At 39.2% G+C, this 24929-nt stretch overlaps 2 protein-coding genes across 10 annotated transcripts in view; one reads left to right on the forward strand and one right to left on the reverse strand.

The window, feature by feature from the left end:
* The window catches only part of RALGPS2 (Ral GEF with PH domain and SH3 binding motif 2), a 187106-nt gene extending 170343 nt beyond the window's left edge, over positions 1-16763 (reverse strand). For 2 of the 9 annotated variants that reach the window (XM_055111065.2, XM_008978365.5), the window contains exon 1: positions 15440-15649. The gene's annotated coding sequence lies outside the window, so the exon portion shown is untranslated. Of the gene's footprint in view, positions 1-15212; positions 15650-15832; positions 16062-16229 lie in introns of those variants that run through there. The other 7 variants (XM_003824699.7, XM_003824700.7, XM_008978367.6 and 4 more) reach the window with 7 other exon arrangements.
* Positions 15424-16272, forward strand: LOC106633884 (basic salivary proline-rich protein 4; the record flags this gene model as incomplete). Its single annotated transcript, XM_055108844.2, is given in 1 exon segment — positions 15424-16272. A coding segment is annotated over 1 exon segment (843 nt), but the record flags the coding sequence as incomplete, so codon positions are not given.
* Positions 16764-24929: the final 8166 nt, after the last annotated feature.

Raw genomic sequence — 24929 nt, forward strand, 5'->3', positions numbered from 1 at the left:
CCATGGTCTTCCTTCAGGTGATATACCACTTCATGTACAGTACAGGAACTTTACCAAGAATCACATCTTGCCCACCTAAGTTTCTAGACCTGAGGTATACTACGTCTTTGTCAAAATGGGAGAGAAGCAAGTACTAGAAAAACATAAAAGAAACAGTAACAACAAACTGAGACCTCCTCCTTAGCTTCATTTAAAAAGAAAGAATTGAAAAGGAATTAGATATTTAAAAATTAAAACTCTGTAACTGGACCACCTGGGTTTGAATTCTATTTCTGCCTGTTACATATTGTATAACCTTGGGCAAGTTGGTTAGCCTCTCTGTGCCTCAGTTTCTATATCTTTACAATGAAAGTAACAGAAACATCCAATGAGTTAATACAGGTAAAATGCTTAGAACACCAAGCATCTATTAAATGCTCAGTGTATTATTATTCACACTGTATAAGACAATATTTTCTAACTCCCTATACCTTATCTTGTTTACACAGCCCCCACACAAGGTTACTCTGCTCCAAGTGAATCAGTAAGGAGATTAACTATAGTTAGACTCTTAGTTGCAAAAAAATCAAATTACCTCAAATATCATTACATATATGATACTATTTATTGAACATTTGTTATACGCTTAGCATTGTTCTAAGCTTTCCATGTGTCATTCTCACTTAATCCTCACATCAACCCAGTGAGAAAAAGTATTGTTATGATGCTCATTTTACAGATGAGAAATGAGATAGAGAGTTTAAGCGATTTGCCCAAGGTTGCAGGGGCTGGTAAAAAAGCCAGAATTCTAATGTCAAATGTCTGACACCAAAGCCTACAATCTTTCCTGGGGGTGGGGAGGAATGAATGCAGTCTCAAGAAGGGCAGGAGCCACAGAAGTACTAAAGGAAGAACAGTATCTACAGTGCCAGAAACTAGAATCTTCACTCTCATGTTCCATACCTCTCTCTCAAACCACATGGTTTCTCTCAGAATTTTGCACTTCTCTCAGCACACATGCCCTACTCTTTTACAGTTACCAAATGGCTTCCTCATCTCCTTTATCATTTCTGTAATTCATAGCTTCTGCTTACATCTACTTTCCATTCCCTTAAACTTTAGTTTTACAGGACTCTACACCAACACATCTTTGCAGCTTCAGCTCCCATGGTTCAATGGTAAATTAACTCCATGTTTTCTATAACTGACTATATAAATTTTCCCAGGTGGTTGATGGATTAGCAACCCTTAGGTCAAATGCCCACTGCTGGACCAATCCACTGCAATACAGTTTTATATGGTTAAAAAAATAGCTATTGAGGTCTGTTCTTCTGCAATGTACTGTAGAAAAAGCAGATTTCCTCCAAAGGAACTGTGGGCAAGCCAGAATTATAAATGACATATCTAGGATACTGACTCAGTTAAATCACTACTACTCTGGGACTCAAAAGTCTTGCCAGGATTTCTAATCTACTTAGTTATAGTAGTTAAGTAGTTATAAATACAAAATTTGGTTGTTACTAAGGGGATCATATAATTTACAGCATCACACAAGACATGAAATACAGGTCCAGTGATTATTAAGTCAAAGGTTGCCATACTCCATTCAAGAGTACCACAACTGAGGAGGAAAACCCACTATTATCTATTATTTCAAATACTGTTCAGAGTTAGAAGTAGTATCAATGACCCTATTCATCCTTATAGCTATATCTTTTAGGCCATATTGGAATGAAGCAGATGAGGTGGCTAGGTTTGTTGACTTCATTCCTACAGCCAGTTCAGCTGTCCAAACTGTTTAGATAAACAAGAGCAGCACAGCTGGCTTCATTAGCACTGCCTGTTCCCTTAAGTCCAAACCTTCAAAGTGGTTATCTTTAAAAACCTTTTGGCAATGAGTTCTATCTGTCACCTTTTGGATCTCTTGAAGAAAGGAAATAGAGTGACACGCTAAGTTAGTGAATAACAATATGTACTATCATTTCAATTCTAATTTCCCCTGCTTCATTTCTAAGGGCTGAATATTTAGTCCCACCTCATCAAAGGTACTGTATTTCCCGCCACATCCCAAACAAACTCTTCAATCCAAATCGTGCCAACAACACCTAGTTCTTGTTGCCACATCTTGAGTCATGCTGTTTCAACAATCAGTATGTTCTTTCCACATAAATGAAACACATTCCTTAAGGACCACTCCTGTCCTCACTGAGCCTCTTCTTCTGTGACCTGCTAATGCTCTTCAATCTGACACAAAACAACATATTGTTTTATGTTATTTACTGTGGTTTCACATATAAGACTGTCTCTGACCAAGAAGACATGAACAACAATACTTTTATGATAACACTCTCAAGTACTGTGCTTACAAGAAAACATTTAAAAACGCCAGTGGCCAAAATAAGCAAGTCAGAAGCAGAGTTTCTTATCCATAAGATATCCTCAAAATGTTGCTCTTTAAGTAGACTTATTCCTGTCCCTCCAGCTTTAAGAGATAGGATCTAAACTACAAAAACATACAAAAATATATCAGCATATCAAAATTGCAAAAAAAAAAGAAAAAACTTACTAATCACCCACCTACAAACCCCTAAACTATCTATAAAGATTTCAGCACATACACAAAAGTGTAGCTTAAGAAAAGCAACAGAAAACATACAGATTTGTCATGTAAGCTAATTCCAGAAGGCAAAAAAATGTTCTAGACAAATCCTGGAAATCTAAATCAGGACTGGAAGAGGTATAACGAATAATTTACTCCAGTGACCCTAGAGATCTAGAATAACCACAGATGCAACAGAATCTGGGCTATAATTACACTTGATCTTCAAAATTCTGAAAGAAAGAGTAAAAGAAATCCTTACAATGATCCTATGAGAAGGCACTATTAATACCCAATTACAAATAAAAAAGCTGAATGTTAAACAAATTAAGTAACTTGCCCAGATTCATACAGACTTTCATCAAAGAATTATAACCATTGTCTATCCTTAAAAAATTTATTTAATTTTAACTTAGTAAATTATATGGCTGATCCCAAAAACATGTAGATACTTATTAGAAATTTAAGGAAACATAAAATTGAAATTTAGTTTTCACATTCACATTCCTTTCAATGCAAATTTAAGATATACAACTATTAGCCGACGGCAGTGGCTCACACCTGTAATCCTAGCACTTTGGGAGGCCAAGGCGGGTGGACTGCCTAAGCTCAGGAGTTCGAGACCAGCCTGGGCAACATGGTGAAACTCTGTCTCTACTAAAACACAAAAAATCAGCCAGGCATGGTGGCATGTGCCTGTAATCCCAGCTATTTGGGAGGCTGAGACAGGAGAGTACCTTGAACCTGGGAGGTGGATGTTGCAGTGAGCCAAGATTGTGCCACTGCACTCCAGCCTGGGCGACAGAGTGAGACTCTAACTCAAAAAAAAAAAAAAAAAAAAAAGATATCCATCTATTGGAAAATAAAACTGATAATTTTTGACTAGACCTAACCAAAATCTATAGCTATATTGTGTTCCTAGCCAGCACATTTGAGCATATCACTACTTGTTCAAAAATCATTATTGTGGTCAAGCGTGGTGGCTCATGCTGTAATCCCAGCACTTTGGGAGTCTGAGGCAAGAGGATTACTTGAGCCCAGGAGTTTGAAACAAGCCTAGGCAACAAAGTAGAGACTATGTCTCTACAAAAAAACAAAAAAATTAGCCAGGTGTGGTGGTGTGCACCCGTAGTCCCACCTACTTGGGAGGCTGAGGCAGGAGGATCACTTAAGTCTGGGAGGTCAAGGCTGCAGTGAGCTGTGATCATACCATTGGAATCCAGTCTGGGTGAGAGAGTGAGACCCTATCTCAAAAGGAAAAAAAATCATTAATGTCATTTAACTTTTTGACAATTGTTTAACCACTTGGGTAAAAAGACAAAAATTAGATCTTACATTAAAATAAGATGAATTAAAAATGAAAAATATTTAAGCCATAAAAATACTAGAAGTAAACATAGGTGAATTTTAAAATATATTTTGACATAGGAAAGGCTTTCTAGGACTCACAGTAGAAACAGAAACAAAAGAAGAGATTGATCATCTGATTAAAGGTGGCGCTGGCCGGGTGCGGTGGCTCATGCCTGTAATCCCAGCACTTTGGGAAGCCGAGGCAGGTGGATCACGAGGTCAGGAGTTCAAGACCAGCCTGGCCAAGATGGTGAAACCCCGTCTCTACTAAAAATACAAAAAAATTAGCCAGGCGTGGTGGCAGGCGCCTGTAATCCCAGCTACTCGGGAGGCTGAGGCAGAGAATTGCTTGAACCTGGGAGGCAGAGGTTGCAGTGAGCCAAGATCGTGCCACCGGCACTTCAGCCTGGGCGACAGAGCAAGACTTCGTCTCAAAAAGAAAAAAGGCGCAAGACAGTGAAATACATGTATTTCATCAATTCTTAGATGTGCATTTTCTTACCTTTTAAAATCTCTGAAAGTAAGATGCCTCTTAAATTCGAATGTCATATTCTTATTTTTAGATGTACATAAATAGTGCATCTTGCAACTGAAGCCATTTTAGATTCAATGAAATATAGTAAGTTGGGTAACAAAAGATAAAACAAGGAAAAGTAAAACAAGAGACAAAGAGTTAATATTTTTAATACATAAAGACTTCCTACACATTAATGTGAACTAGTAGGGTGCTTCAACTGCATTGGTTAATTTCTTAAGTTAGGGATTAACTGTATTAGTCTTCATATGCTTTTTTTTAAGACAGGGGTCTCCTTCTGTTGCCCAGGCTGGAGTGCAGTGGCTCAATCATGGCCACTGCAGCCTTGACCTCCCGGACTCCAATTCTCCAGCCTCAGCCTCCTGAGTAGCTGGGACTACAGGCACACACCACCATACCTGGCTAATTTTTTGCATTTTTTTGTAGAGACAGGGTTTCACCACATTGCCCAGGCTGGGTCTTAAACTCCTGGGCTCAAGCAATCCGCCCACCTTGGCCTCCCAAAGTGCTGAGATTACAGGTGTGAGCCACCGCGCCTGACTCTATACACTTTTTTGTATAACTATTTCATTAAAAGACTTAAAAGATTGAGCAAAAAGAATGGGTAGGATGTGAAAAGAAAATTGGAGAAAGTAGTATAATATCACACATATGAAAACAGTACTTTCATTGAAAATGTTTAAAATGCAAATTAAGGCTGGGTGTAGTGGCTCACATCTTTAATCCCAGCACTTTTGGGAGGCCGAGGTGGCTGGATCACTTGAGGTCAGGAGTTCAAGACCAGCCTGGCCAACATGGTGAAGCTCTGACTCTACTGAAAATACAAAAATTAGCCAGGCATGGTGGTAGGCACCTGTAATCCCAGCTACTTGAGAAGCTGAGGCAGGAGAATCTTGAACCCAGGAGGCGGAGGCTGCAGTGAGCCGAGATCACCACTGCACTCCAGGCTGGGCGACACAGTGAGACTCTGTCTCAGAAAAAAAAAAAAAAAAAAAAAAAACCCACAAATTAAAACACAGAGCACTTATTACATAACACATCAACATATATACGTTTTTAAAGCTAACTGCCAAGTGATTAAGGGCATAGAGAAACAAACATGTACACCATAAGTGAGTATGCAAACATACTTAACCTCCAAATAACTCCCTTTTTAGGAATTCATCAAAAGGAAATTATGTAAGTACAGGAAGAGCTATAAAAAAAGATGTTAACTCTATCACTGTTATACTATCTAAAAGAAACAACCTAAATGCTCAAGAGTTTAAATAATGATACATTCACACAATACAATGCTACCATTAAAAATGATAGTAGAAACTATCTTTGAATGCAATACAATTATCCCCAGAAATATACAAATACTTTTAAATAAGTACAAGAATTTTTTTGCTTATTTTTATTTTTTATGGTTTCATTTTTTACTTTTGAGATACATGTACAAATATAATGTACATATATCTAAGGTATTCTGTGTGATGAATTTTACAATGTAGACACCCATGTAACCACCAAATATGGTGAAATCCCGTCACTAAAAAAAAAAAAAAAAAAAAAAAAAAATACAAAAATTAGCTGGGCATGGTGGCATGTGCCTGTAATCCCAGCTACTCGGGAGGCTGAGGCAGGAGAACTGCTTGAAGCAGGACCTGGGAGGCAGAGGTTGCAGTGAGCTGAGATCACGCCACTGCACTCCAGCCTGGGCTACAGCATCAAAAAAAAAAAAAAAAAAGAAAAGAAAAGAAAAAGAAAATATAGACATTTCTAGCACTCTAGAAGGTCCCTCTTTGTTGTTCCTCTTACCTTTCTAGCCCCAACTCCTAAACACCATGCTCATGCTTCTATCACCATACATGAGTTTGACCTTGCCCTAAACTTTATGTAAATGAAGTCATGGAGTATGACTTCATGGAGTAAGTACTCTTTTGTGTCTGGTTTCTTTTGCTCACCATTTTATCTGTGATAGTCACCCATGTTTGCTGAGTATAGCCATAGTTCATTCTTTTCCAGTACTGTACAGTGTTACACTATAAGGCTATACCACAAATTATTTATCCCCTTTTTTTGTTGTTGTTGACAGACATTTGGGTTGTTTCCAGCTGGAAGTGATCACGAAGCTGCTATGGACATGCCCTGTTTGCTATGGTTTTGGCGGTTCATAACTTATTTTTATTTTCTTGCCTCTTAATTTCATTTTAACTACTTCTATTATAAAATAAAAAGGATCAAACAACCAGAAAATAACAAAGAAAAAAAGATCTGCTATCCCACCACACAGACAACTACTCAACATTTTTAACATTTATAGTTCACATAACTGAGATCTTGCTATACATGCTATCCTTTTTCTAAATCAACTCCTTTAGTTATTTTTTCCCTTTTTTCTCTCCCTCTCCCTATTTTAGACCAACAAGAAAACAAACACTTACATTTAGTGTGCAACATTTTCCACCTTACAAAATCATCGAAACACATACAGACATAAAGGTTTCGGAGTTGTTTGCTTCATACAAATACTTGGTATATCCCTCTGCATCTTGCTCTTCCCAAATATTATGGCAACGCTGTCACATCACTGATTATTTTTCCTATCTTTAACAGCTTTACTGAGATATAATTCACATACCATACAATTCACCCATTTAAAATGTACAAGTCAATGGTTTATAGCATATTCACAGAGGTACAACCATCAACACGGTCAATTTTAGAACATTTTCATCATCTCAGAAAGAAATCCATACCCTTTAGCTACCACCCCCTTACCCCTGCTACTGGCCTAAGCCACTAATCTGTTTTCTACCTCTATCTGCTGTTCTAGGAGAGGAACTGCTGGGTCATATGGTAATGCTACGTTAAATTATTTGAAGAAGTGCCACATGGTCTTCCAAAGAAGCCACATCCATTTACATTCCCATAAGTGTATGAGGATCCCAATTTCTTAACATCCTTGCCTACACTTATTATCTAACTTTTTCATTCAAGTCATCCTAGTGGTGTGAAGCGGTATCTCACTGCGCTTTTGATTTCATTTTCCTGATAGCTAATAATGTCGAGCATGTTTTCATGTGCTTATTGGCCACTTGTTTATCTTTGAGAAATTTCTATTCAGCTCCTTTGCCTGTTTTTAAATTAAGTTGTCTTTTTATTATTGAGTTATAGGAGTGTTTATACATTCTGACTACAAGTTTCTTGTTAGATATGACTTGCAAATATTTTCTCCAATTCTGTGTATTGTCTTTTCACATTCTTGATGGCATCCTTTGAAGCACAAAAAATTTAATTTTTAAGTTCAATTTACCTCTTGCTTGTTTTGTTGCTCCTGCTTTTGGTGTCACTTGGTGTCATATGTAAGAATCCTTTACCTATTCCAAGGTCATAAAGATTTACCCCTATGTTTCCTTCTAATGTACATGTCCTCTGATGCACATATATACTGATTTCTATCAGGTCTATCCCCAGACATGAAACTGGTGGATCACAGAGCATATACAGATACAGTTTTAGGCAAATGCTGCCAAAGAATTTTCCAAAGTGGCTGTACCAATTTTCAAACCCACTTGAAATGTATAAGGGTTCCAAATGCTCTACATTCTTGCCAACACTTTGTATTTCAGATTTTTAAACTAACACCATTCTGGTGGGTATGTAGTGGCATCACATTATAGTTTTAATTGGCAGTTTTCTAAAAATTATGTATCAGTACTTTTTAACCTTGGCCATCTGAACAATTCATTTTCTGAATACCTGTTCTAGTCTTTTGTCCATTTGTTTTAAAACTGGGTTGCCTGATTCTTTTGCATTGGTTTGCATACTTTTAAATATACTCTATATATAAGTCCTCTGACAGATATAAGTATTGCAAACACCTTTTCCAGTGTGTTACTTGCCTTTTCCTTCTCTTAACAGTATTGTTTAATGAATAGATGTTCTTATTTAATGAAATACAGTCTTTTCTTTTCTGGTTAGTACTTTTTGCATCCTGGTTTAAAAAGCCTTTGCCTCCAACCGGGTCATACAGATATTTTTCCATGTTTTGTTTTAGAAACTTTCATATTAAATCTATAGTTCCTTCAAGGAACAAAGAATCCCTACGTTACAGAATTATTTCTGATAATGGGGGAAAAAAAAGAAAGCTTTACAACTGATTTCATGAAGTCAGCGAAACTTTGAATTCAAAATATACCCATGTAAACCTCACTGATAAATGTAGATCTTAAAGAACTCTAAGACACCAGCAAGTCAAATTCAGCAATGTGGGTGAAAAAATGTACCACAGCTAAATAGGGTTTAACTCAGGAATGCAAAGATGGTTCAACAGGAGATAATCTATTAATGTAATACATCCTATTAACAGATTAATGGAAAAGATGATCTCTACCTGCAAAGAAAAAGCACTTGATGAATTCAATATTTTATGTTTAAAAAAAAAAAAAAAAACTCTTAGAAAACTAGTATGACAAAGCATTTCTTAATCATATCTACCAAAAGTCTTAAGTTATTTATCAAAACCAATAGTAAGGCATTATAATTAATGATGAAATATTAAAGGTACTCCTATTAAAATCAGGAACATGGCCGAGTGCAGTGGCTCACGCCTGTAATCCCGGCACTTTGGGAGGCCAAGATGGGCGGATCACGAGGTCAGGAGATCTGAGACCATCCTGACTAACATGGTGAAACCCTGTCTCTACTAAAAAAAACAAAAAATTAGCCGGATGTGGTGGCACGCAACTGTAGTCCCAGCTACTTGGGAGGCTGAGGCAGGAGAACCACCTGAACCCAGGAGATGGAGGTTGCAGTGAGCCGAGATCGCGCCACTGCACTCCAGCCTAGGCGACAGAGTGAGACTCTGTCTCAAATAAATAAATAAATAAATAAAATAAATCAGGAACATAAAATTCAGAACCATGTATCTCAAGCGAGCCCTTACTGCTGCCTGGCAATCATACTCTCCCTCTTCTATTCACTTTTTTACTCTTTGACAAGTGACTATGTCATGTATTATTCCTTCTCAAACCTCTAATACATATTCCCATTCTTCCTTACTCTCAGATGATGAGCTTGGCCTCTATACACAAAGGTAAATTGAAACACTCATGAGAACGTTCTCAAGCTACCACCATCATGTGTCTATCCATATACTTTGTCTTCTCTCCTATTTCTATAGTAACTCTCCCTACTCCTGGTGAAGCAAAGGCTAATCCTTCTGCTTGTATAAGATCAGGTGTCAGCAAACCACAGTCCCACACTGCTTATGCTTGATTTCACTTGACAACAGCAAAGCTGAGTAGCAGTAATGGATTGTATTGCCCAAAATGCCTAAAATACTACCTAACCTTCAAAGAAAAAGTCTGCTGACCTCTAAACTAGATCATATCTCCTCTCCATATAATCATGGACACTGCTGGTTGAAAGCGCCCACTAAATTCAGTGTAGAAGAAATAAAGTCAATACAAGATACATAAAATATCAGGGACATAGCAGATATACTGAAGACAAAAGATCTTAGGGCCAGGTCACATATGAAGGATGAAGATTTTGAATGGCATAAGACTTTTCAACAACCACTTCAAACTAGAAAATCAGGCCAGGCACAGTGGCTCACACCTGTAATCCCAGCACTCTGAGAGGCCGCGGTAGGCGGATCACTTGAGGTCAGGAGTTTGAGACTGGTCTGGCCAACATGGTGAAACACCATCTCTACCAAAAATACAAAAATTAGCCGGGTGTGGTGGCGCATGCTTGTAATCCCAGCTACTTAGGAGGCTGAGGCAGGAGGACCACTTGAACCCAGGAGGTGAAGGGTGCACTGAGCCAAGATCATATCACTGCTCTCCAGCCTGGGGGACAGAGGAGACTCTGTCTCAAAAAAAAAAAAAAAAAAAAAAAAACCAAAACAACTAGAAAAGTATAATCATCTGCTAAATTTGAAGATGATTTTTACCTTGGAATTCTATACCTATCCCCGCCATATTATCAACCAGGTGTCAAGGTAGAAGGAAAATATTTTCAGCAATACACACATCTCACAAATTTTACCTCTTCATATACTCTTTCATGGAAGTTACCAAAGGATGCATTTCACCAAAACAAAGGAGTAAATCAAGAAAGCGGAGGATATGGATCCAGAGATCACAGGAAAATGGCAAAAAGAATTCTCAGAATCAGCCAGGCGCAGTGGCTCACGCCTATAATCCCAGCACTCTGGGAGCCCGAGGTGGGCGCATCACTTGAGGTTGGGAGTTCGAGACCGGCCTGACCAACATGGAGAAACCCTGTCTCTCCTAAAAATACAAAATTAGTTGGGTGTGGTGGCACATGCCTGTAATCCCAGCTACTCGGGAGGCTGAGGCAGGAGAATCGCTTAAACCCGGGAAGCAGAGGTTGTGGTGAGCCGAGATCACGCCATTGCACTCCAGCCTGGGCAACAAGAGCAAAACTCTTGTCTCAAAAAAAAAACAAAAAAAAAACAACAGAATTCTCAGAATCATGATGAAGGGAAGTCACAATTATAGCTACACAGCATAAGTGGAAGGCAAAAGTGCAGATTTGAGCAAGAAGATAGCTCAAGAAGAATTTTCATTTTTTTTTTAAAAACTGAATGGTCAATCAATTACCTGATGTTTGATGATATTGGGACAGTTTGTAGAAAAAAAAATTAGAGACAAATAGGAAACTAAGAAATAAAAAGAAATCAACTCCAAGAAATATGATCATAGTACACTGTAAGGTTCCACTGTAAACATATTTACAAAGTCATAATAATGTAAACAACGAATGCTGATTTAATCAAAAGCATGACTATATTGGGAAGACACGGGAAAGAAATTTCAAGGTGGCATAAGAATCCTAAAGCATAGACTCATCTACCACTGAAGAAAGCCAATAGACAACAGCTAAAATTGAAAAACAGGAAAACTGAAAAACAGGGCCAGGCGTGGTGGCTCACACCTGTAATCCCAGCACTTAGGGAGGCCAGGGAGAACGGGTGGATCACTTGAGGTCAGGAGTTCACAGCCTGGCCAACATGGTGAAAACCCGTCTCTACTAAAAATACAAAAATTAGCCAGGCATGGTGGCACATGCCTGTAACCCCAGCTACCTGGGAAGCTGAGGCAGGAGAATTAGTTGAACCCAAGAGGTGGAGGCTGCAATGAGCCAAGATCGCACCACTGCACTTCAGCCTGGGCGATAGAGCAATACTCTGTCTCAAAAAATAAATAAATAAATAATAAAACTGAAAAACAAACAGTAAAAGTATATAATTTTTAAATATGTAAATAAATAGAAGAAACACCTATGGTTGCTCTGAAAGCAGGACACAGGAGGGAAAGTCATAAAGACATGAGGCAGAGGACCGGAGTTTTAATTACAGGTTATCTGAGTACCTGGCTTGGGGCCAGAAAAATTCAGATTTCAAATTTTGTTGAATTTCAGATTTTGTCAGATTTTGGAAGACTTGCATTGCCAGTTGGGCATCCCAAATCCAAATATTTAAAACTCAAACTGCTCCAATGAACATTTTCTTTGAGAGTCATGCTGGCACTCAAAAAGTTTAATATTTTGGAGCATTTTGGATTTCAGATTTTCAGATTTGGGATGCTCAACCTGTATAACCCTTGTAGTACAATTTTCTTTTTAACTGCACAGCTGTATAAATCAAATATTAATCTTTTTTAAAAAAAGGAACAAAACCAGGGGTCCTTTGATCACTTAATAACAATACCCCACAAATATCTGAGCATCACTACGTGTCAGATACTTTTCTAGGTGCTAGGAAGAGAACAGTGTACAAAATAAGCCCTTGTCCTCATGAAGCTTACAAGCAGAGAGGGAGGCAGATAATAAACTAATGTACGTTTTAATGTCAGATAAAGCAATGATGTAAAAATAAATAAATAAAGCAAGGCAAAGGCACAGAGTATGATGGGGGATGCTATTTAATAAGGTTTTCAGAAAACACTTCTGCCAGAACAACAAAAGGAAATCAAACTAAAGAAAATCTGTTCTGAAAAAAAAAGGTCATGTAAGTGAAATAACAGAAAACTATCAATTAAATTCAAGATGAGAGATTCAAGTCTTTCACACTCCAAAGCAATGTATTATTCAAAAGCCAGTACCAAAAGTTTTTCTGTAATGAAATAAACTGCCAAGCCTCCTCAAGCTAAGTCATATGAACACTGCTATATCCATATAACTGTATGTATATATAGATCCTTCCCATATCCCTAACTAGCTACTCAGTAAAGTGACTATGTAAATTTATATTCAAACTTTTTTCTTTCCATAGAATAGGTAAATGTAACACATTTTAAATTCCAGTGTTTTATTTCTATTATGTAGTTAAAAGTTTTCCTAAATCAAAAGCTCAAGACATTAAACCAAAAAAGATTCCAGATTAATTCCACGTTACTAAAATTTATCACACACAATCTTTATTCTCTCACTAAAAAGGATTCAATAGGAAATTTAAGACACATTTAAAGAAACAATTTACAGGGTAATGCAATACATTCATTTTCCTCTCCAAGGAACTTCACTCAGGCTGGGGTAGTTTCAAGCTATTTGAATTATCTTTCATTGAAAATTAACTTAAAAAAAAGTATTCATATTAAAGTGACAATTTTATTCCAAAAACAGTCGTTACACAATAAATATCTCATATTCAAAAAATGGACACACTTCAATATCTTATTTTCAAACTGTGTATCATTAAAATTAAAAGTAAACCCAAACTATGTGCCTATTTTACATAGCAAAAAAAAAAAAAAAAAAAGCATACTTTCGGAGAAAATGGGTTTAAAGTTTAACTCACAAAAGAAAACAAATTTGATTCAATAAATTTCAATTAATAGTTTGGTTTATGGTTTAAAAGTTATTTAAAAATTTCTGAAAAAGCAGATTATCAAGGTATTGGTTCACTCACAGTCAGCCAGAAATAAAAAGGTGATATTTTAAAATTTTAGACCAAAAAAGAAATTTAGATTCCCTTATAAATAAATGCCAAGAGAGAGTATTTTCAGCAAACATTCATTTAACTACATAAACCAAAAGAATAAGGCTGTCTAACCACATGTAAACTACGCATCATCTGACTTCAGGTAGAATGTTTATCTTTGGTATACTTGGTAACCAGAAACCCAAAGTATATAAACATAGGCATATTCTAAAAACAATTGTCTTAATGTTTTTGTTCGCTAGGCAATAATTCCCACAATTCTCAGAAAGAAAAAAACAATATCCTTAACCAAAAAGTTATCAGAGGAGTTTCTACTTCTTAAACTTTTAAACAAACATATTTGCCCACTTATCATTTAAGCTCCATCAGGGCACAGACCTGTCTCTTCCCCTGTTGTGTCCCCAACCTCTAGGGAACTAACTGGCACCAAGTAGGTACCCAATAAACATGTGCAGAATGAACTGAGTCTCTGGAAAAAGCTTAAGTGTTTTAAGTTGCAACAGGACAATTTCACCTATATATCCATCATTCACTACACTGAACTCTAATGACGTAATAAAAAGACTCGTACCAGGTATTTTAAAACACACGCAAAAATATATTACTCACATATGTATCTGACTCACAAAGCCAGTTTTTCAGTTATGTTTTCTCTCAGGAAAATTTGTTGTATTCTTTCTAGTATTACAAATAAATATTAGAAAAGCATGTTGTGTTCTGACAATGCAAGCGTTATCTTCAAACTTACGTTGCAATCTGAAAAAATTCAGGCAAACTAAACAGTATTTCCAGAGTCCTGCCCCAAAGTATTACTAAAAGTCAAATTCCTTAATTCAATGAAAAGTGAAATAACGCACAGTGGCGCATGCCTGTAGTCCCAGCTTCTTGGGAGCCTGACGCGGGAGGATCGCTTGAGCTCAGGAGTCTGAGACCAGCCTGAGCCAAATAAGGAGAACCTATCTTAAAAGGAAAAAAAAAAAAGTGGAATATAATGGAAAAAACGCACATCTTACCGTTCAAAAATTATGCTGAATTTTAAAAAGAAAAAATGAACTACGCTTAAAATAAATACACTGAAATTGTTTATCCCAAATGGCATTAATGCCCTTACATTTTGATATTTAGATCTGCCTCAAAAGACCTTTGAAGAAGCTACATGATAAACTTCATGCCTACAAAGCTTGAGTTAGAGGTTATCTTTGTTAAAATAATACTGTTTGGATGCTCAGTTTTGGAAGTTTTCTCATAATTCTAAAGTAAGATATTTAGCCGTAAGAGTAATACACTTATGTGTATGATTCTATAGCACTTGTTCTATAGCACTTGTACAAGCATAATGATCTTGAGTGGAACAGGCTTTATAATGAGCAAGCTATGATCTGTCTAACAGCGATACTCTGCAAACACGGGCTGAAAAGTTTCCTAAAATTCTGATGGTCATCTTCAAAGAAACTTGAACAGGAATCGATCTAATGGTGGACACAGAAAAATACCCAAGTCAACTCATGAACACTGGTAAGAAAACAAGGCTCTCTATAGCAACTAAAGTGTTGGGGAAAAAAAATCCAGGGAGCATAAACGATAAAGCTCAATTAACTGCTGCTTGTGTGATTCCACTTTATGGTCTTAAATACACAGTAGGCATTAGATATTTCTTTTAGAGTTTTTTTTTTTTTAACAGAAATTTAGTATTTCAATTGCCCCTCCTCCACAGCTAACATCAGTGCCCTTTCTTCCTCCTCCCTTACCCCTCCCAACTCAAACAAATTAACATTTGTACTAGGTACCTCCTATCAGCTCGCAGCTTCTTCCCAAACACGCCCACGTACACTGAAACTGGCCTGCGTCTACACAACACACAGCTACAGGAAAAGAGCTTCGACGGGGGGAGCTGGGGCGGGGGGGTAATAATTCGCTCCGCACAGGTTTACGGCTATTTTCCAGAAATTAGTTCCTCGCTCGTGGCTCGCGTTTCTTCCAAATCACCTCAAAAGCACGGTGTTTATGAGCCTACCTTATCCGATACTGCAATGGAATTCCGGATATTTGCAGACAGATCTCCCGGCTTTGCAAGTGTTTGATGAGATACGTTCGGAATCTCCTTTTTTTTCTAGAGCCCGGTTCCAGGCCGTAGAGCAAGCCGACCTGGGGCTGCGGCCCCTGCCCCACACCCGGGCCGCGCGCCCGGCCCGAGGCCAGCACAGGACGCAGCCCCTCCGGGGCCGGGGCTAGCGGGGGCCGCTCGGGCTGCGGGCCGCTCTGCAACAGGTCACCCTGATCGCGACTCCGCGGGTTCGCGGGCGGCCAACTCTGCGGCCAGGCTTCTGGGCGCAGCCGCCAGAGCCAGGGGAGGGGGTGTGGCCCGGCTTCTGCTGGTCCTGGCTCCGAGGTCCGGGATCGGGCTCACCTGAAGGGAGGCTGAGGCGCCGCTGGGCGCCAGAACAGAGCGGGCGGAGGCTTGGGGCTTCCGCCACCCAAGAGGGAGAGCGAGGCGGGTTCAAGGGGTCGCAGCGCCCCCGGCTTCAGGACGGCGCCCCCGAGCGGGGACCCCACGGCCGCTCCGACTCTGAGAACCCGCGGCCGAGGGAGGCGCGCCCCCCAGCGCCCTTCTCCCTCAGCCTCAGCCCCAGCTCCGCAGCCCCCTCCCTGCGCGCAGGGCGAGCAGCCCCGGGGCCCGCGGCCGGGAGAGCCACACTCCGCAGCGCCGCCGCCGCCATTCCCCGCGCCGCCCGGGGGGCGCCGCGTACCCACCCTCCCTCCCTCCCTCCCCCCCCCGCACCGCCCCGCGGCCTGAGCCCACCGACCTGTGCAGCCGCGGCCGTCGCCTCAGAGGATGGAAAGACGATGCCGACCTCACGCTTCACCGCCACGGCCGCCGCCGCCTAGAGTAGCACTCGTCGACCCGAACAGTCACCGTCTCTCATTCAGCGCCCGCAGCCGCCGCCGCCGCCGCCGCTGCCGCTCGGGGGAGGAGAGTGAGCTGTAACCACCCCGTCCGCGCCAGGGGTGGGGGACGAGAGCGGACCTGGCGGGGGCGCGCGCCAAGCGGGCGGGGCGGAGCCGCGCGCGCGCGCACCAACGGAGCGCGCTCGCGGGGGCTCTGAGAGCTGCAGCCGTCAGGGTCTTAACCTCGCGCTTCCCGCCCGCAGCTTTTCGGCCCCGCGGAGCCCAACTGCCACCGGGGATCGGTGCCCGCAGCGCGCGCAGCCATCCGCAACCCCACCGCCCGGCGCCTGCTGAAAGGAGGGGCTCCCACCGGCCAAACAACGGGGGGGAAGGGGTGGGAGGATGGACAGGTGGGGCGTCCGCCACCGCCTGGCCACCCGCTCCCAGAACGCGGCCCTCTGTGAAATCCGCCGTGATGTCTGTGGCCTTCAGCGCCGGGCTCTTCACCTTTAAGGCCAGAGAACAAAGTCTGGAAGCACTTGGCCCCAAGATCAAATATCCAGCCCACGCCAGCGGTGTTTTTAGAAGTCACTGCGGACAAATGAGGGGGCTCCAAATGTGGAGAGTCACCCCACTGCCTTAGATAAGGTCATAAATTATGGTGATCAACATCCTCACACATTAAGATTCGGGAAGTGTTAGAAGTAGGCCTTTGTAAGATGTTACGCAGGGTACTACCCTTGACTTAAGGAGCAAATGACAGAAATTGGGCGGAAAGGTGTTGTTTCAGAGTCTACTAAATGGGTGGCCTACTTAAAGCTAGCACCATTTGATGCAGTGTGACTATTAACGGAAGGTTTTAAGTGAGCCGCCTTTGTATCTGCTGTCATTAGACCATTTGGAAATGGATAATTATTTGATGATCTGCAGTTCTTTCTCTAGGCAATGTGCAGTAGAATGTGGAAAGAATACTATGTACCAGCATTAAGTGTAAAACATGAAAGGACCAATAATTCACTATTCCCATTTGGTTTCTTTCCTCCCTTTAATAACCGCTGAACAGAACTGATTAATCTTGAACGTTGAAGAATGCTAATTATTTCCTCCTTTGATTGCCTTGTGTCATAGCCCTTTTACTCTAGTTGGGGACGCTAGAATGCCCTTCAACCTCCTTCTCTCAAATAGGGTTACTTTAAAGCACCCCAACGCAAAGTTAAGTCAAAAAGAAAAACAGCGAGGATAGGCAACAAAGTTCGTAGTGTTTCATTTTTATTCCATTTTACTTTCAAAGAAAGTCTTGAATCATGACGAAATCACTAGAAGTAGAGCAATCAAAAGAAGAAAAAAAGCGTTCCCCCCCACCCAATATTTCAAATGACAAGAGTCCAAAAAAGAAAAGAAAAAGGAAGATGATTGGTAAAAAGGAGGGAAGTGCATTATGTATACAGAAAGTTTTCCCATAGATGTTAGTTGCTTCAAGTCCCAAATAAACAACAACAAACTGAATTAGCACTTGGAGGAAAAACCCCTTCCAGTTATTGAGTTGGGTAAATGTTTAGTCTTCTTAAAGTGTTACTAAGAGATTAAGGAAAATGTCGTTGGCTATATGCCAACAATAATACATGCAACATACATACCATTATCACACATAATTAACTGCTCTTAAGAAATATGAAAACTGAGGAATGGAACTCTTATGTTGTTAAATGTCATACAATTACTTGAAACTTGAATTAGGGTTTCATAGATATAAATGAGCCAGGGTCCCTACATCTGCCAATAATTTTCACAGCTTATTGTAAAAGCAGTGAAGTTTTCACTTGGACTTTGAAAAGAAAAAAACATATGACTCATGAGCAAGGCCATGGATACACTAAATTCTTATGCCTACTGAATTTGAGTTTGAATAATTACCCCAAATCTGTTTCTCACATTGATAACTTATAAAACAATACTTTTATTAACCTTAAGAGTTGTGTTAAGTTCAAATTTGTGAACTTGGTAAGCTTAAGAATTTGTATATAGGCCGGGCATGGTGGCTCACACTTGTAATCCCAACACTTTGGGAGGCTGAGGCAGGCAGATCACCTGAGGTCAGGAGTGCGAGACCAGCCTGACCAACATGGTGAAGCTGGTCGCTACTAAAAATACAAAAAAATTAGCCGGGCGTGGTGGTGGGCACCTGTAATTCCAGCTACTCAGGAGGCTGAGGCTGGGGAATCACTTGAACCCAGGAGGCAGTGGTTGCAGTGAGCCAAGATCGCACCACTGCACTCCAGCCTGGGCGACAGAGGGAGATACTATCTCAAAAGAAAAAAAGAATTTGTATATAAAAATAGAGAAAAAAGTTTGTCCTCAATATCTTTTATAAAATAAGTGTCCCTTCCCATTCATTGATAAATGAAAGCAGTGGCTTTTTATACCAAATTTTCTTTACCAGAGCACTTTTATCACAATTAAATTCTGTATGTTGCTTTATGGATTCCAATTGCTTTTGCCAAAATACAAGAAATATGCAAAGTCTTAGTATAACAAAAAGTACTAATGTATAAAATAGAAATGCCATTATATGACATAGAAATCAATAAGAATTCAATATGCTTAAAAGTCATTTCAGAGGAATCACCATTACTTGTAATAGTTTTATTACTATCCATCCAAATTATTTCCAAGGGGCAAGCCAAGGAACTAATTTAGATATAGAACAAACAGTTCAAAGAGACCACCACTGCAGTAAACCAATCAACAAGCAACACAATTCATTACAGCTGTCAAAACAAAATCAAACTGGCATGGTAAGAAAGCTTATTTTTTCAGTAATAATTCTATTACAACCAAAAGAATTTCAGTAATAACATACACCTTTGTTATTTCTCTAACCTTTCATCTCTTTTTTCAAATGTATATAGTGGCTGGACATTTTGAAGAAATTTGTTGGTTGTGTTTATGATGTCACAATTTAAAATAAAGGCAAAGTTAGCATTCCCAAAATTCACCTTGAGGGAAAGGACGCATAAGGGAACTTCCAAGGGCTAGACAGACATTCTCCAGAAAACTGACACTATGGTACAAGGAGAGCCTGCTGTAATTCCCAATCGAGAGAGATATGTCACAAGTCTCCAGATACCAAAACAAAGATAATCAACAGTCCGTTTAAATCTGAGCACCATATTAATTTTACAGTTACATTTACAGTTAAGCTGCATCTCAAAGGGGCAACTCTATGTAGCGTGTTAAGCAGCAGGGATTTATTTGCTTAATGATGGTTAATGTTTTCCTAGACTAATTCTTCAAAAGGCCGGAAAGTATATAAATGTTTGCATACACTAATGCTTTTCAATATTAATTTTAAAGATAGTTTTAGTAGGGCCAGCACAGTGGCTTAGGCCTGTAATCCCAGCACTTTGGTAGGCCAAGGCTGGCGGATCACGAGGTCAGGAGATCGAGACCATCCTGGCTAACACGGTAAAACCCTGTCTCTACTAAAAATACCAAAAAAAAAAAAAATAATTAACTGGGCGTGGTGGGGGGCGCCTGTAGTCCCAGTTACTCAGGAGGCTGAGGCAGGAGAATCGCTTGAACCTGTAAGGCGGAGCTTGCAGTGAGCCAAGATCATGCCACTGCACTCCAGCCTAGGCGACAGAGCAAGACTCCGTCTCATAAAAAAAAAAAAAAAAGATAGTTTTAGTAATGACTTGTTTATCTGACAGTATTAGGAAAGGGGGCAGTAAGGGATTAGATATAATTAGATATTCTAAATAACTGAGATTTTCATCTTGAAGTACTAGAAGCAATTTAAACCACTTTTATTTATTTTTCCTGAAATATCACCAACTCTGTCTTAAACTAATAAAACACAGCACAGTTGTCTTGGTATCCACAGGAACTTCCGGGATACCCAAATCTGTAGATGTTCAAGTCCCTGATATAAAATGGCAGAGTAGGTCACGCATGTAATCCCAGCACTTTGGGAGGCCGAGGTGGGTGGATCACGAGGTCAAGAGATCGAGACCATCCTGGCCAACATGGTGAAACTCCATCTCTACTAAAAATACAAAAATTAGCTGGGCGTGGTGGCGGGCACCTGTAGTCCTAGCTACTGGGGAGGCTGAGACAGGAGAATCATTTGAACCCAGGAGGCAGAGGTTGCAGTGAGCTGAGATCGCACCACTGCACTCCAGCCTGGCAACAGAGCGAGACTCCGTCTCAAAAAAATAAATAAATAAAATGGCAGAGTATTTGCATATAACCTATGCACATCCTCCCGTATATTTCAAATCATCTTTAGATTACTTATAATCTCTGATACAATGTAAATGCTATGTAAATAGTTGTTAAACCATATTTTTAAATTTATATCATTTTTTATTGTTGCATTGTTATTTTAAAATTTTTTCCCTAATATTTGCCATCTATGGATGTGGAACCCATTGACATGGAAGGCCAACTGTATAGCTGAACCTATTTCGATAGCCTAGAGGTACCTCAGGAATAGGTAAAGTTAAAAAACAAAAGCTATAGTACCAAGACATCCTCAGGAGCCAACAAGTACTGTACTTAGTACTCTTCACCATACACTAAGTAATCACAGCCTTCTATGTTCCTGCATTCTTCTGAGTCTAATGGATTTGGTGGCCCTCATAATTGATCTTTCTGCTGTGCCTTCTTGTTGCTGCCCCTGCTGCTACAGGTTAGCTCTGCACACACATTTCACACACATACACCTCCCCTTGAATTGTCTTATCATGTTAGAGTGGGCTGGGAAACTAAATAACCAATGTTTAAAAATGCATATAAGGCTGGGCACGGTGGCTTACGCCTGTAATCCCAGCACTTTGGGAGGCCAAGGTGGGCGGATCACCTGAGGTCAGGAGTTCGAGACCAGCCTGGCCAACATGATGAAACCCTGTCTCTACTAAAAATACAAAAAATTAGCTGGGCAAGGTGATGGGTGGCTGTAATCCCAGCTACTCGGGAGGCTGATGCGGGAGAATCAGTTGAACCCTAGAGGCGGAGGTTGCAGTGAGCTGAAATCTTGCCACTGCACTCTAGCCTGGGCAACAAGAGCAAAACTCTGTCTCAAAATAAATAAATAAATAAATAAGCATATAAAATAAGAAAAGGCTAAAACAACTCTGATATTTTGGGTGCATTTACTTAGTGTAAAGACCTTTCACTTGCTTTGATATTTTCCTCTATATTTTGGATCATTACATTTACCAGACAATTTTTTTTCCAGATAAGTGAATTATTACTGTATTCTACTTCCTTTATAATATTTTTAGGCATTATTCTTTGTATTTAATGATAGGAAAGGATTTTGGTTGAGTGTTCATCTCTATAGTTTTCTTTTTATATATCCTGCATGTTAAAATAGGTTAGAAATTTTTTAAAAAAACAGGAATTCATAAAGGCATACCAATAATTAATTGATAAAACAAATGGAGAAAAAGGAAATACTCTTGCTTATGGTAGAGTGTTGAGAGATTGTTGAAGTTAGAAAATCATCATTTTGCAACCAGTTAGGGCAAAGATTGGGTAAGGCAAAAACCATCTTATATCTAAACATAGGAAGAAATGTTGATGAGGAACAAGATATTTGCATGATCTTAGAGTATTTTTCCATAAACTTCTTATTAGTTGCAAGGAAAGGAGTAATTATACACTGGATAAATTGGACAAAACCCTCACCAGGTGATCAAAATTAACATCACAATTGAGGGACAGACGGACATCATTTGCCTCCAGATGTGATTCCCCGAAGACATAGCATATAATGAGGAAATGAGGAATCTAATGAGGAAATACCAGACAAATTCCAAGTGAGCAACGTTTTGTTTTGTTTTTTAAAAGAGGTAAGGGGTGCTGTATCCTTCAAAGATGTCACTGTCATAAAAGACAAAGGCTGTGAAAATATTCCAGCTGAAGAGCCATGACAACTAAATGTAATATGAGATACTAGACTGGATTCTTTCCTGGAGGAGGAAAAAAATGCTATATTGGACATTATTCAGTTAATTGGAAAACTGATGGTAGATTGATCAGATAAAAATATTTCATCAATGTTAAAGTCACTGAAATTGGTAACTGTGCTGTGGTTATGTCTCTATTCTTAGACAATATATACTAAAGTATTTCAGAATAAAGGGCCAGGACATAGGTATGGTTCTGAAAAAAACCACACACACACACATATATGGTGAGAGAGAAAACAGAAATGATGAAAAGGTAAAATGTTAATAATAGGCGACTCTGGGTAAAGAGTAGATATTATTTGCAGTCTTTCTATAATTTTGAAATTAGTTCAAAATAGAACGGTTTATTTAAGGTTACAATTTTAAAGAAGCAAGAGCAGCAGAAGTAAGCAATTCATAGACTATAACATCAGAGTAATTTTAAATAACAACCTTACTGCAAGATCCCTTATGCTTTCTGAAGTTGTTGACTGCCTCCATGAAATTGTCTCATCTTTCAGGTTAAAATTAGAGACAAGATGTCTTATAATTCAAGAGGCATCTTATTCACCTTTTCATTTTATAAATGAGGGAACTGAGACTCAGAGATTCAAGAGACTTGCTCAAAGTCCCTTAACCAGTTATGATAGAGGACAATCTTGATTCTACTTCTATCTCTACAACTGCTAAGCTGCTACTGCCAGTTTCTATCACTTTCTCTCTTCTCTCCTTCCTGACTCTGAGTTTCCTAATAGCTTTGTATTGTCTTCTTTCTATGATTATACAAGGAACCCATATGCGGCCTTACTCTTTGAACTATCACTGCTCCACTGGTAATTCTTACCCAGGCTTCTGTAGCACATCTCTCATTGCCCCCATGATGTCTACATTAGGACATTTCATCATCAGTTCAACCTCTGTAGGTTCAAACTGAAAAAAAAAATAGAAGAAAAAATTGTAACGGCTAAGAAAATCTATTCAACCTTACCAATAATCAAAGAAATGCACATTAAAACAAGATTTGTTTTGCCTAATAGCTTGCCCAATTAATAAGATTTGTAATATTTTGTTCTAGCAAGGATGTGGCCCACAGACTCTTTCATACCCTGGGTGTGTAAATAAGCATATCTCTTTCATGTACAATTTGCCAAAGTCAATGAAAAACATAAATGTACATAGACTTTGATCCAGCAATTTCATACATAGGTATTTGTCTTAAAAAAATACTGTGATGCTGTTCAAAGAGCTATACAAGACTGTTCATTAAGCATTGTAATAGCAAAAATTAGAATAATATATGTCCATCAATAGGTGAGTCAGTAAATACAAAATCACAGTATTTTTTTTACAATGAAAAGATAGCTCTGTATGAACCAATATTAGAAACAAAAGTTGAAGAGAAATATGCATACTATGATTTAATTTCCTTTTATGTACATAGAAATCAGCCTAGAAAGCTATACAACAGATTATCACAAGATAATAGAATTGGGGGACGGAGAAGAGAACTTTCTTTTTCTACTTATATATTTCCATTGTTTGTTGTTGTTGGAGGGTTTTTTTGCTAGAAGCATGTATATCTTCTATAAAAACAACAAAGGTGTTGCTTTCTTTTTAAACTGAAAATATTTAATTTCTTAATCAACATCCCCTGCAACATCACTGTTTCCATTATTTCTTTTCTCTCTCAGGCTTTAAAATGACCTGTAACTCTTTTTCTCTCCTTCGTCATGTATCCATTTAGTCCTGATTCTTGTAAAAAACTTTATTGCAATTATTAGCCCCAACCACATATATAGAAAGGTAATTCTAACTGATCTCTTAGATTTAGCTACTCCCCACACCTTTCTTTTCACACACCTTTTCCCACACCACTATTTTCATTGTGTCACATGTCTTCTTCATCCCCCTCACTTCCCAATTCAAAAATCCCTAGCTGTTGCTTTTTGATTTAGTAAGGTGATATCTAGGGACTACCATTGCCCCAGTCTCCCCTACTAATTCACTTCATCACCACTCTACACACTAGCCAAACCATTCTTTTATGTATTCAATAAGCAAACACTTATTCTCTGATCACCAAATACTCCCCTACTCCTATCATTTCATTGCAGTACACCTTTTCCCTACCCTTTCTCTCTGTCTGTTCTAACAGTTTCTTTAGGATCTGACTTAAGACCCACCTCTACTCCTTCCTAGAGGATGTGCTGATTGATATGTCTATTTCACACTGACGTCTCCCTTCTCCAAATTCCTGTTGAGGTTTTCATTGGCATCCTGTCTCACTTTGGCAATTTATTATATAATGCCTTACAGTTTTGTCAAAGTGTGAACTTCTCATATCCCCCAACAGACTGTAAATTCCTGGAGAGCACGATCCCTGATTTTTTCCCTGGATTCATTTTTGCTGAGCATTTATAATAGACAGACAATGCATTAAATGCCTCACCTATGTCACCTTATTTAGTTCTCACAACAACCTTGAAAGGTAGATATTTTTGCTACATTTTGGTAGTGGGACAAGGTTAAATGACTTGTCCAAGGTCATGCTGCTAGGAAATGGCAAAGTGAGTTATCAGATCCAAGCAGACCGATTCATAGTCTCCATGCTCTATTGCCTCCCTATAAAACTGCGTTTCCCATGTATTTGTCAGTTAACAACAC

Source organism: Pan paniscus, chromosome 1 (assembly GCF_029289425.2).
Source record: "Pan paniscus chromosome 1, NHGRI_mPanPan1-v2.0_pri, whole genome shotgun sequence".
Taxonomy (NCBI): domain Eukaryota; kingdom Metazoa; phylum Chordata; class Mammalia; order Primates; family Hominidae; genus Pan; species Pan paniscus.